The sequence below is a fragment of the Melospiza georgiana genome, chromosome 19 (assembly GCF_028018845.1).
Source record: "Melospiza georgiana isolate bMelGeo1 chromosome 19, bMelGeo1.pri, whole genome shotgun sequence".
NCBI lineage: Eukaryota > Metazoa > Chordata > Aves > Passeriformes > Passerellidae > Melospiza > Melospiza georgiana.
Window position 1 is genome coordinate 9,388,044 of NC_080448.1, and position 14,466 is coordinate 9,402,509.

General features: G+C 47.9%; 1 protein-coding gene across 1 annotated transcript in view; it reads right to left on the reverse strand.

Annotated features, from left to right (window-relative positions):
• Positions 1-14,110, reverse strand: part of PHF12 (PHD finger protein 12) — a 31,534-nt gene extending 17,424 nt beyond the window's left edge. Inside the window, exons 1-2 of the mRNA XM_058037626.1 lie at positions 13,962-14,110; positions 13,463-13,644 (exon numbers count right to left, since the gene is read on the reverse strand). Coding sequence (XP_057893609.1) covers positions 13,463-13,644; positions 13,962-14,027 — 248 coding nt within the window. The 5' untranslated portion in view covers positions 14,028-14,110. The remainder of the gene's footprint in view (positions 1-13,462; positions 13,645-13,961) is intronic.
• Positions 14,111-14,466: the final 356 nt, after the last annotated feature.

Here is a 14,466-nt window from a genome sequence, read left to right on the forward strand (position 1 = left end):
ATCTGCATTTACTATAAAAGCTGTATCACAGTGAAATTACATTCTCATTTTGATGCTAGAAATAAACCGAAGCAAATTAGACTAAGGAGTAAGGAGGACTATTTTGAGAAACACTTTTCCTCAGTAAAAGGCAGAGCAGCATATGTTAGATGATACACTTTCCTTACAGATCCCACTACTAACTCAAATACTTTCCAACACCTCTTTATCATTAAGATTTGTTATTTGTGCAAACTGCTGACTGTGGCAGGGAAAATGTACCTGCTGGCAAAACCCAGCCATTTACCATGCAGTGTGGCTTAAGATAATACTTTTAAAAGTTCTCCTGACTTTTGCTAGAGGCAGCTCAGCAAGTCTGCTCTGAAGCTCCATTTCCCACTGACTGGGGAACAGATTTCAAGGATCCACTGGGACTGACTGGGTTACAAGGGATCAAGAAGTACAGTAGCTTATAAGACTGGCCCAAGAAAGCCACACAAGCATGGGAAGCTAGATGTTGGTTCATGGCAGGAGTCTCCATACTGTTTATTGCACCTACAAATACCAAACCAAATCCAAGTTAAGCTTTCCAATCTCCAGGCCCGACAAGCCAGGGAGGATGAGATGCATACTTGCTGGCTGGGAAGAGCTGTGCTCTGCAGCAAAGGGAGAGGCTGTCTTCCTCGAGAATCTTGCTCCTAGCACAGGGAAATGGCACAGGATCCCAGCCCAGGCTCCCAAGCCTGGACTGTGAAAACAAACACACTTCCTTTGTTTAAACAGAGTCCCGGCGAGCCTTGCCCCGAGCTCGCCCTGTGCCAGCACTGCCTCTGCAGGTACTGCAGCCACCCGGGGTCACACTCCCTCTTGCAACACTGTGCCTGGAAGACTGAAGGAAGAACACAGCAACAACCAAGCTGGTAATAACCTCAGCATTTCTGGTGTCAGGCTCTGGGGAATTCAGTAGAGCCAACACATCTGGCAGCCATTTTGAGGAGGAGTGCAGGGTTTCAGAGGCCTCAGTGTTCCAGGCGCTCCAGAAACGCAGCGCTCTGCATATATGCACTGACATACCTGCAGCTTATGTTTCTCATTTCCTGGAGGGCTTGGATGAACAAGAGATCAGGCTCTAGATGAGAGCACCAAAGCCTCCACTCCTGGCTGCTTCACCTCAAATGCTTGGATGAAGCAGTAGCTCCCTGCCCCAAACTAATCTTTTGCTAACAGAAGCAGGGAAGGGGGGTAGAAGGAGGAGAGTAACAAATGATCCCCGTGTGCTTGCTGCAGCATAAATCCAGCTGAATCCTATGGTGCATCCTGCAACAGCTCAGGTTTTACTCTTGCTAGAAAACCAGCTCTTAGATCTGCCTCTACAGCAAGTACCGATTCATGTGGCCCATTCCCCTCTCTCCCCTCCCAACACCCCAGGGCAAAAAAACCCACAGCCTTTGATTTGTTCCTAGTGAAATTTCACCCTCTGAAGCTCCCGACAAGCGTGCCTGAACTGCTGGGAACACGTCTGCCCCATTCCGAGTGCGGCGTGCCAGGGATCCGCGCGCTGCCAGATGCCTCCGGTTATTTGTTTTAAATGTTACCTCAATCTTACGCATTTTACAATGAAACAATTAATACCACCGTGAACCTCGAGAGACGCCTGGAAGAGTCAGAACAGGTTTCTTCTGCAAGTATGTATGTTATTGTCCCATTTGCTGGGTTTGAAGCATGAAATCCTACATACTCTGTACTATTAAAGAAGCATTTTAATGAATGTTGCTACCCAAAGGCCTGTGGAAGGAGGGGGAAAGATTCGTTTCAGAGCAGCAGAAAGGTTTTAGTGCTCAGATAAACCTCCTGAGGTTTTCTGCTCACTGGCAGGGTCTAGCTGCGATAGCAAGTGTATTAAAAGACTGATTCTGCCTCTCCTGGTTAATGAACTGTTCATCAAGGCAGCTCACCATGCTAACAAAGACTGATGAAGGCTGCTCCTGCACTGCTGGCCTCGCAGCAAGCAGAGAGCACTGCCTGGGTCTCAGCAGAAAGCCAGGGAAGCGCTAAAGAATGCTGTTTTAATTGACTAGGTATGACCACATTCTTCAACCTTTTACTGTAAGCATAAAAGAAACGGATTTTTAAATCTGAGCAAGACACTTGATCTTCATAAGCAAGGTAAGAATTAGCACTTTGGCAGGAGCACCAGAGCCCTTTTCTCCCTATCTTTCATGGGTTCATTAGCATGCACAGCTCCAGCCGCCAGTGTTTGCTGCCAACAGGACCTGGAATTGTACAGCTCCCACTTTATCTTCGGTTACAACACATCTCCTTTCAACTACACACCAGTCAGTTGCACTTTTCAGGACATTTTCACTAACCCTTCATTTCAGAAAGTTTCCCCTTCTGTCATCACAGACAAGAGTGGTGGCCTCTGCTGTTCACCTGGGGGGTTTGGTGTGACCCAAATCAAACTTGCTCAGCAGAATGTGTTTCTGCATTTAAAACAAAGACAGCTCTGAAAAACACAGGCTGACTTAAAAACACCTGGAAGACTAACTCATACAAAGCCTCTGAAAATTAAAGGAGATGTTTATCACTGCCTAGTCAAAAACCACTACACTGCCTATGAAGTCACTTGCCATATAATATCTGTCTCATGGCTTTTTCTCAGAAAGTTAACCATCTCCTGAAATTCCTATCAGATGCATTGTCAAGCATTGCTCTATCCCTTAAATAAAACTTAAATGACTATGACAAAATAAAAAAAATTTCAAGAGCATATTAGGAGTTTTTATCAAGCAAACAATAGCATGAAGCCACTTAGCTTTTCAATTTCACACTCTGGGGCTCTCATACATCAGAAGCCTGTTGTCAAGTCTAAATCCTGTAATTACTCCTCACTTTGCTGACCTCAATAAATAGGTAAACAAGTGCTCCAAGGAATGGCACCTTCTCCAATACAAACTGGGCCGTAGCTCTCAAAGGAACCAGTTATAAGCAGACCTGAGGTTATTTACACACTGCATTCCTGGCCATCTTGCGTCAAAGGCACGCTGACACTACTTTTGGACCCACCAGGATACAGCAAGCTACCAGCTGGGATAATGGTGGCAGGAAAACAAACCAGTGCCTGGTGAAGCTTTCTTCAATAACTTCTCTTTCATGTCAGTTGTTTTCAACAATTGGACTTAAATATTTTTTTTTCCTGTGCGGAGGAAAAATAGTAACACCATGAAAAAATGTAAGCAAACACATTTTTTCCTTCTCAGGAAACTTGATTAACTGACCAAGGCTCAGTGACAGGATGATAATGAAGGATGCTAGATATGTTTGCCAGATAAGGGAAGAAGGCTTTCAACTCTTCTATGGGACTCCTATTTATCCCTATGATGGATAGAGCTACAGCTGTTCTACCAGCTTCATAAAGAACAAGGCTCCCTGGCTTCCTACAGCAGGGCCTCAATGGCAGCTAAAACAAACCAGGAAACCAACCTCACTGTCAGGGCTTTACAAGAGCCCCATTGAGAAACAGGGAAAGTTGCATCATTTACAAATTCAGCTTTTTGGAACATTTTTCTGTGCCCAAGTTACATACTTCTGCTCACAGCTGCTCCCAAAGCCGGCTGGAGGAGGACACCTGGAAGCCTGAGCCTCTACCTTAGACAGAATAAAACCACACCAAACAAGCCAACAGCTGCAGCCTGCAGCAAGTTCCTCCCCACTGCAACTCCCTTCCCTTCCTCTTTTACTCTTGCATCAACACAAAGCTCCTGAAGACAGAAGTCAGATTTCAATTACCTCAAAGGTGATTATTAGGAAAACTATCAGCTCCCTCCTCTCCTCCACTGTTGTTCCTCAAATTACTCAGTGAAGTCTCAAAGTTCTGCTCATTAACGTGGATAAATTGTGACACTCAGCTGTACAACAATAATCTTCCTGAAAAAGCCAAAGATTTCTCAAGCACCAATGCAGAGACCACCAAACTTCAGATAAGCCCAGCACAATTTTTGTTCTTTACAGACCTCTAAGCATGAGCTGATCACATTAAAACTAACAGTTTCAGCAACTTTCTGGCCTCAATTAGGTTCATACTGTTTATAAGTTATACTTACTTTAAGCCAGCAGCACAATTCATATTAACTACAGAGCATCACACACTATACTTCTACCTGTGGTGCAACAACTCCTGAGGGAACTTGTAAAAAAAGCTTGACAGCAGGCAGCACAGCTTTGTTTACACTGAAGTGAAAGTCTTGAGCATGGACATAAGAAGTTCTAAATGAGCAACATCCAGCAAGGACTCCTGGACACCACCAAACAGGTCAGGACAGGATTATTTTGGCTGCCACTATGCAAGGAAGGGAACCAAAATGACTGTTTCACAGGTCACCAATTATCCCATCATCTGGAACGCTGCATGTGCTTAGTGTGCATCTTTCCAACAGCATGGCCAGAGCTGGAAATAAGGGTTCAGCAACAGACAGAAAACAGAAGAAGGATTAAAACACCATTATATGGGCAGACAGCAAGGAATAAGATGTATCCAAGGAAAAAATAAAGATACACTACACTGTCTACATGATGCTACAAGAGTGGAGGAAGACTTGAACTCTTCAGGGTTTAAGTAGCAGCTTTGCTGGGTATGCCAGATCCCAAAATTTCCTTCACTGTGTGCTCATTTTTACTATCTAGACCTGCCACTGTGTTCAACATTTCAAGGGCTTGGCCAGCAGTCCCAGGCTCTGGCAGTAGCACCACCGTGCTCCTAAGAACCAGGTACCATTTCAGGAGTGAATACCCAAACCATAAATGCTGTGGGTATTCTGTGAATTTCAATGCCTATGAACTTATTTACCGGAATCCATCAAACCACTCCTGCTACTCCCATCCTGGGAAGAAAACACCTGCTTCCATGAGGTTCATCTGCCTTACCTCAGCTCCCTTCCTGCCTCCTCCCTGTGCCCTCGAGCACAGGCAGGCCTGAAGCTCATGGGGAATCAGGGAAGTATCCTCCAAGGCATGAAGCAGAAGTTTTTTGCCTCCAACCTGATGAGCAGGAGGGCCCAATAAACTGGATAAGCTGCATGTAAACATGTGATCACCTGATGTAATTAGTTCCTTCTATTTATAGAAAGAACCTGGCCCACAGAGACCATTCCCTAGACAACCTGTTAGTTATTACCTTCATTAATGTCCAGCTGACAAAAAATTAAAGGAAGTACTTTTTTTTAAGATACCAAATTTCCACACATAGGTAAACACATACATATATAAAAACAAATATGTATTAAAGAGCGTATAGTACCACCAGAACTGCAGTGAGAGTTTTTGATTATTATTTTTTAATTAGTTTGACTGGTTATGAACTCTGATATTTGAGACATATTTGCCTAGGGAACCATCCAGCTTTGTATTTATAAGCAGAAGCCATGGAAGTTGATAGAAGAATTGTTGACTTTGAAAAATGTGGGTCAGACACAGAAATTCAGACATTTTGCACATCCTGACTCCTGTTTCTTTCCCAGGCATCGCTCATGCCTGTGCTGCAGACAATGGTAACAATAGCCTGAATTCAATGTCCAGGTTCATTATTAAGTGTTCAGGTCTTTATAGCACCATCTTCTTAACAGATTAGAAGTCATCTTCTCAAAGCAGGATGACACATAGGGCAGCATCAGGGAAAAGAAAGGAGGCTGAGGAACAACACAGCCCTGGTGAGAATCACTTCATCCAATTCTGTCTTTAAAGAACAATAAATGAAGAGACATCTCTGGTGGGAAAAAAAATAATCAAAACACAGGTCTGAGAGGTTTCTGAGAAGTGAACACATTCAGCCCCAGCCATACTGAACGTGTTCAAAGGAGACAGGGGTGAAAGGACAGCAGCAGTAAGGTGGAAAAAAGGAAAGCAGCACATCAGAAGAGGATGAAGGGCAGACCCATAAAAGCAAAAGCATGAATTTGTCTTCACACAGGCACAAGTGAAGTGTAATTCTGACATCTACATGTGGACTAGGCTTTCCCAAGAACGCTGGGGAAGAGAGAAAAAAGAGCAGAGACAGAAATATCCACCAAAAAAAAAAAACAAAAACCAACAAAAAAATCCTTAGAGCAGGGCATACATTCTTTTCTGCCTTTCCAGATCACCTTCATATCTTGCTCCTGTTGCTATTCTAGACAGAGATCACTGGGAAGTTCACATGATGCCGTGCCCAAAGTCAGAGGCTGTACAGGCAGGTGTTTCACACCAATCACTAGTGCTTGCCAGAAATTCAGCATGGGGTTTTCAGCCTGCTAAATTGTATCCTCAGGCCAGTGCTTTCTGCAGGGTTCAAAGTCGGTAATCTCCAGCTCCATCTAGTTTGCTTCCAGTGATCGTGCAGAGCAGACGTCAGCAGAAATGGGTTAGAGTTGGGTTCAGGCACTCGATTCCCCCCAGCTGGCTGAGATGCTCTTTGCCTTTTGTGCTCAAGATCTGATACACCAACAGGAAGAATGATTTATACAACCTTTTTTTTTTTTCTTTTTCCCCCTTCATTTTTGGCTACAGGGAGCATTTACTCCATACCCTAAAAAGGTATGTGATTGCATTACAACTGGTATCTGTCAACCCCTTTATTAAAGGGAAGCTACAACACTATTTTTACTCAGCTTACAGAGTTACTGGATACTGCAGTGTTCCTTCGAGGAAGCTGGGCAGACATCTAGTGAGCAGTGGAGCTGGAGACAGCACAAATCGATTGCTATAGGAAGGAAAAGCCAGCTCTGACAATCTGTGTCACAAAAATCACAAGTCTAGCCAGTAACCTGACGTGGCAAGATGCTTTTTGCTTACACTCACTTCTTTCATACCCCTGTAACAAAGCCATGTTATATCCCCCAGATACATTTGCATTTTCACAAGTCCAAGAGAACTTCCTGACTGGTTTAAAAAAACAAAACGAGTACATCCTTCTCACATGATTTATATTCCAACAGACAGCACTTCCTAAATATTCGGACTGTCACACTTGCTTTCAGGGAGATACACCTCCTTCCTACTCTGGAAGTAGCTGCTCCCTTTCTCCACAGCAGATTCCTGCTATTTGCTACTGACTCAAGGTTTGAGAAAGGCTGCAGAGCACAGGAAAAAGTCAACAACCTGACACGTACCAGTGAATCAGTCTAGCAACAAAAGCAGTTTAACATCCACTGGTGTGGGTCAATAAACGGAAGAATTTATGTTAGTGTTGAAAAACTGTTTCAGTATCGACATTACAACTGAAATTTCAAATTGACTCTGTCTTACACAGGGAAACACAGGAGCCCTGCTCTCCTGCAGGTGTTCCTCACACCACCACAACAGCACCTACAACCCAAAAAAGGCCCTTTTTGTAGGGGGGGCAAATTCCTGGTTGGTCCTGATTCTTGCTAAAAATACCCAGTTCTGTCACTGACAACTGCACAGAGGCACTCCCCAGCCGGGGTGTCCTTCACACCCGTGGTAAGAGCAGTGCAGCCGGATGTCAGACATGCCAATTACCACTGCTTCCCTTTCACCACCCCACCTAAACAACACCGTGAAATGGAGAGAGACAGAGGAAAGAATTATGAGCTTTATAAGATCTTGTGCAATAAACACAGCAGTCCCCCATTCCCAACTATCAGATCTGCTGGCGGCAGTACAATCTTAACAACACCGAGCTTGTATGTGATAAAAAGACATAAGGCAGCTAAAGGAAGGTGAATATATTTACAAGATAGTGCCAAGATCTCCATAACAAACAGTCATTAGCAGATTAGTATTATGAATCTAATCCAATTAAGAATTTCCTTTGCAAATGCCTGGAGGAGCTGGAATTCCTCTGGGAAGACCTTTCCATGTTGTGAAAGGCTCCCATGAGTCATGCCTGCAGGCTGACATACCAGGAAAGACCAGCTCTGGAGCAGCAGGAACAAAGCACCGAACCCCACCTCGAAGCAAACCGCTGCAGCCTCCTGCTCCTGAGGAGTCAACTCAAAAATGGACTCACAGCGGCACAAAAAAAAAAGGATTTCTCAGTTCCACAAGTCGTGGTCAACATAAAACTGGCACTTTCCTATGCCAAGGTACAAAAACACAGAGAATTCTCCTTGTCCACTGCCTCCCACTGTGCCATTTTAAACAGCCTTGGAACAATGCACGTGTTTGATGTAACACCAGTCTGTGTAGCAGCCATACCTTGAAGGCAAAGCCTAAATTAAGTAGGTAAACATCCCTCTCCTCAACTTTGAATCCTTTAGAATCCCAAAGCCATGCTCCTACCCACTGCACACAGATGCTGGGAACTGCAGCAGGCTCAATCCCAATCCCCAATTCTTGCCCACAGTGCAAAACCTGCTCACACACAGTTTAACAGGAGCAACATCCACACACACAGGTGAGAGTGGTGATTTGCAAGTCACCTAATCACGAGTTCCTCAAATTCTTACTGCGAATGATTTGCTGAAGCCCTCAGCTGAAATCCATAGATTTAGGCTGACCTTATCTGCCTTTGCACGGAGAGATTTAGGACAAAATAAGGAGAGTGAAAAATCTCATTGGTGCAACTCTGCCGAGCAGAGCTGCCAAGACTGATCATGTTACCACATCTGCAGGCGCACACGCAGTGACCCTCCGCTGCCAGAAACCCAGCCAGGGCAATCACTTCCTCCTGCCTCAGATCCAGCCCGGGCAGGCCCCAAGGCTCCCAAAATATCAGAGCCAGAGATACATAAAAACAAAAGTTGGGTTCTTTTAAAAGCACATACTTAAACCAATATTGTTTTAACAAAGTATCGGTTAAGATGGATACATTGAAATGTTGGGAACGGAACAGTTTACTCTGACCTTCAATATGCAATTACATAAACATGAAAGTAGGGGTTTGCCAGTCATTTACTGTTAAAAAAACCCAAACAAACAGAAAGCCTCTTACTAAAAACTTCCTTCACTTAAAACTACAAGCTTTTTTGAAGCTGTAATGTCATTCAATGTACTGAAAGCCTGTTCCTAGCCACTATTAGGTAGCAAGTTTGCCTCTCCAGCACCTTCCTGGACATCCCCTACTCATTGCAGCAGGAGATGCCTCAGACCATTCTAAGATTCACCTGAAACACCCTAGGCAGCCCAAGATGACCATTAAGGGAAGGATTAACCGAGACAATAGACTGGCCATTGTTTTTCTCCCCTCACAGACTGCATATTCATGTAAAAACCCAAAGCTAGAACAAATGCCAAAGATAAAGCAGGGCATTTTAGACAGAATAAGGTGGGGAAAGAGTTATCGATGTCCTACCAGCCAAACACAACTTTTTTCCATTCTTTGTTCGAAGCACTAAAACAATGTGACTCATAGAAAATACCAAAAATCTAGCTTAGCTTCCTCTGCTGCACTTTGCAGCTCTTGTCACTCCTGTTCTTCGACACCAGCACTTGGGTGAAGACTGCCAAATCGGAGGGGAAATGAGCCAAACACTGCAAATATAAACACAAGGAGGTGCTGCAAAAAGTTTGATGGAGGCAGCAGCCCCCGGTAGGGACAGGACAGAATTCTCCCAGCACAGCAGTGAGGAAACCCAGCTCCGAGGAACCCTTTTGCTGAGCAGGGCCACAGAACTGGCACTGTCATTTACATAACTGGTCAGCTTTAAGGGACTGAGGTCACTCTGCCATGCCAGCAGAGCTGCACAGCCAGCGGCATGAGATTGTACAAGAGGGACTTGAACCGCAGCATTCAGCGAAGTTTGTGCTTTTGGGCTCCTCCAACCAGAAACTTGGGCAGGGAGACTTTAAAAAAAAAAAAGAAAAAAAAACAAAAAGAGAGAGAAAAAAAACAAACACAAAACTGTTCTGTGTTGGTTCTCCCTCCTGTTGTCACTCCCCTCCCCCAGCTTGTTAACTAAACTTTTCCTCTCCCGGGGATCTTTCTAATCCTTCGTAATGAATTTGCAACATCAGTCACTTTGCAAACCCGCTTCAATGTGAATCAAGTTTACTACAAGCTCAAGAAAACACAGGGAATTCTAACAATCACATTGCCAGGAGGAGGATATAAATGGGAAAGAATAGAAGTAGCACTGGAAAATTGGTTTTCAATCATGTAAAGAAGGAGTATGCACTGTCCCTGGGGGCCTGGGCTAAGGCAGAACATCAGGATGGAAATGCACTCTGCACTGTTACCCAAAGCAGCAGATTGTGGGCAAACAGCAGAACCAGACACCAACTTCAGAGCTAAAAATCCCACGTCCTGCTTTCAAGAATTACTAGGGACCCAAAAAACCTCTCTCTGTAGATTCAAACCTGAGGAGTCACCTGACCGTGATATTAATCCAAGTATGTTGAAACTAAGTATCTGGCAGGGATTTCACACTTCCCTGTATCCCTCCCACCAGGCCAGTTTATCTGCAGCCAGGCTGGAATCCTCTGGCCTCTCAGAGCACCCATAGCAGCTTCACACTGAACTCGTGACTCCAAAATGGAGTTGTGGGAAAAGCTGACACCCCAACAGAAGACTTGGGAAGTCACTTCCACCCACGTTAATTCAGGAGAGCAGTTGTGCCACAGTGTACCAACAAAACTTGTTATTTACCGCCTCAGATGTGTAACACTATCAGACTCTGAAAGTTCTGGGATCTTTGGCCAAGTGCCTTCTGTTTTCCACAGAGGATGACGGGTTTAAGACCTAAACTGAAATTAAGGCAAATTGCTGAAGTCTGAGGGTCACACACCTAGCAAAGCCAACTTCCTCACCACAGGCTTAAACAACTTGATACAGAAGAACCTTCCCTACACAGGAAGGAGCAACACGAGTTCCTGGGAAGCTGAGCCGGGTTTGTCTCCAGCTGACAGCATGACTTGTGCCAATCATACCCCTGAAAATCCTTTCCTTTTATAATATAGCCCCTCCCATACAGCTGTATGGGAGCTGATTACAGCTGTAATCAAATGATCACAAACCCTGGACCAATTAAAAGCTACTTTTTTTGTTATGCTGTATTGATAATAAATTCAATCTGGTACTAAAGCTCACAATAAATATTCAGAGAACAGGTAAGCTGCCAGCACAAATCAGAGTGCTCCAGCAGTGCTATTCAAGTGACTCAAACCAAGCCTTGCATTACAGCTACTATTCTTTAAATAAAAAAAAGGAGGCAGAAAGGAAGTTGCAAGTGCTGCCTTTATGCCTAAGTTTATACCCATAACGGAAGTTTACTTCCAGCAAAATGTAGGAGGTAATGGGAAGACACACGAAAACAAAACCTGAGCATCCCTTTGAGACAACCTAGGTCACCTGAAGGCCATAGCCAAAGGTCCAACAAAGGTCCAGGAGGAAGCAGGCAGAACAGGCCCAAGCTGGAAGCCTTCAGACAAAGCCTTTCCACACTGTGCCACCTCCCACAGCAGGGTCTGGGCTGCTGTCAAAGGGATCGCTTGAGAAACCCCAGAAGAGGCAACAAATGGGGTGAAAGAGAGTATTTAGAATTGCTCTTTCATTTCTGTTCTGAAAAGTGACTACTTGAAGATGCACATATTTTTCTATATTTTTTACATAAATTCCTATACAATTATATTGCAACTAACTCAGGCACAGCTAAAGCTTTACAGGTATCTGATTTACCCAGTTGTTTCTCACTCGCTAACTACAAAAACATCACCAAATTAAGCCATGAAATTTAGGCATGCACAAAGTGGTCTCATTTATGGTCAGACTTAACTAGGATTCAGAGTTAACTCTGCAGCCTTAGGCACAGCTCTTCCATTCCAAAATGGGAAGTTCTAGCCTCACTAGGAGAACGCTCAGGATGCACCCGAAAGCAACAACGCCCGGCAGAAGGAAAAAAACCACCCTTAAATTAAAGCTCATCAAGGACACTGGATGCAAAATAATGATAATTACTATCCTGCTAGTAAATATTAGAGGATCTGCACTACCACCACCAGTAGCACTTCCTCAGGGTAGGAGGGATGATGTCATGGCTGCATGCTACAGCATTGTCGGGTTTGCCTGGCTACACGCTGCTAACGGGACACTCCCTACAGAACTGTGACCGCACACCCAGCTCCCCTGCTATCAGCAGCCAGTTTAATAAGTGTTCTGAGACCCTCAATTAGCATAGAAATGCAGAATAGCCAGCAAGCAAATGAAAATCAGAAAAAAAGCAAAGGAAAAAAAAAAACAAACAACAGAGGGAGGGAAAAAAAAAAAGCGCAGAGGAGACAGCTGTAACAGGGTGGCAAACAAAGCTCTAAAGCATGAAAGAGAGAAAGGAATGTGGTTAAAAAATCTCCCCTAAGGAAGAATACTCTGTACTCCCAAGCTCCAGCTGTTTGACTTGCCCCGCTCCCTCCTCCACTCCATTATCCACTCTGGCTGTGCTAATTTAACACAAACCACCCGCCTGTGTCAACTGTTGGAAGGGGGGATTTCAGGATGCATCCAAGCTCCGGGTGCAGAAAAAGGAAAAAAACTTCGGGGCGGAAAGTTGAGGAGGCGCTGCTTTTGGCGTGGTGTCGCTTTGTGCTGGGAGAGCTTGGGAAGCCGCGAGGGAAGGCAGCAAAGAGCCCATCCTGCTGCAGCCTCCAGCACCTCGAGCTCTGCCACCGCTTCCACACGCACCTCGGTTCCCAGCCGGCAGCCAGATCCGCATGCAGAAAGCTCTGCCTCCATCAACAAAGCCACACAACTCCCAGCAAAGAGCGCCCGGCAGACCCCAGCTCACGGCAGACACCCCCACGGATGAGACAAGCAGGTCGGAAGAGCGAGGAGGAAGGGAAAAAAGGAGGGAAAGGAATAAACCCGGGCAACGTTAAAGTCTGGAGGCCTGGATTTCCACGGGGAAGGTATTTTCACGTTTGAGATACTGTGGGGAGTGCTGCGAGGGTTTGGAAGTCATATATGCAGCCAAAATGGCGCTGAGAATAAAAATATAATTTAAAGGAAGGTCGCCATATTGTAAACAGTGAGGCAGGGAGACACAGAGACAGCAACCTCCATTATTCCCAGCAGCTGCAGCAGCACGGAAGCGCTGGGAACGTCAGGCCTGGTGCTGAGACGCCACCAGGGCTTCCCCCTCTCCAGCCAGGGCCCTCCGGAGGGTTCCCCGCAAGCCAGGCACCCTTGCAGAGGGGTGAGGTGGGCAAGTTTCCCGCTGGGGAGGGCGAAAGGCCGGGCAGGGGCAGCACCAAGGCAGCCAGGCCGCGCAGCCAGCGGCCTCGCTCCTCCTCCAGGCCTCTCGCCCGCTGCTCAGCACAAAAAGAAAGGAGGAGGGTGGACCCCCAACCCTCCAGAAAGCAGCCAGGGGAGGGTTCACCTCGGCCGCCGTGGATTAGCCTAAGGAGGGATGGACCCAAGCGGGGTTTGCACCTCCTTTTTGTTCCTGTCTGCTCCAGCCGGCCCCGCGTCCCCCCCCTCCCCGGGACCTAACGGGAAGCGGGAGCGGCCGGAGGGAAGGTGCTCTGGGCAGATCCGGAGGGAGAGAGCGCCAAGCCTTACCAGCACTGGAGGTGGAAAGCGGCGGGGCAGTGATCGCAGCACAGCAGATCCCCTCCTTCCTTGCAGCTATCGCAGCTATCGTGGTTAGTGGCCCTGCCACTTCGCCTGGGCTCCTTCTCGGGCCTCCTGCTCTTCTTCTCCCCATCTTCGCTCTTGGGGGGAGCCAGGAGGGCCTGGATTTGCTGCACATGCACACACAGACAGAGCGGGCTCTGAGGGGCTGCACGGACCCTGACCCAGCGCCCTTCTCCCCGTGCCCGCCGGGGGGACAGCGGCCCCGGGCCCTCCGGGAGGGGATCGGGGGGGGGACAGAGCCCCGGCCGAGCCCGCCCCGCCCGCCCCGTGTCCGGCAGGGCCTCTCCGGGGGCCGGGCGAGCTGCCTCCGTCCCTCCGCACTTCCTTGTAAGGCCACGGGGCTCCGGGCTGGGGGGGTTCCCTCGCCATCTTGCAGCCCCGCTGCCCCCCCGGTCCGACCCCCCCGCCGCGTCCCGGGCCTCACCTCCATCAGCCCCCCGGAGGTGTCCAGGTCGTAGACGATCGTCTTGGTCTCCATCTTCTCCCACATTCATCCAGCCCAGGAGCGGCCCCGAGAGCCCCCCCCGGCGAGAGGGAGCGAGGCGGGGACGTGTGGCGGCCCCTCAGCGGCGGCTCCGCGTCGAGGCGGCGGGGGGGGGGCGCGGCGCGGCGGGGGCGGGCTGGCGGCGGGGCCTATCCCACGGGCCGCTGCGGCTTGCGCGTCGTCCTCCTCCTCCTCCAGCCGTGCCCGGGGGCGGCCGCGGGGGACCCGACGCCCGCTGCCATTGCCGCGCAGGGGGTGGGTGGGTGAGGGAGGGAGGGGGCGGCGGCCCCGCGCCCGCCGCGGCCGCTCACGCACCGCGCACGCCCCGCGCACAGGCGGCGCCGACGCTCCGGGCTCCGCGCGCACGCGCACTCCGCGCCCCCGCCCCGCCCGCCCCGCGCGCATGCGCGCCCCGCGCCGCCTCCCGCGCGCGGACCTGGCGCGG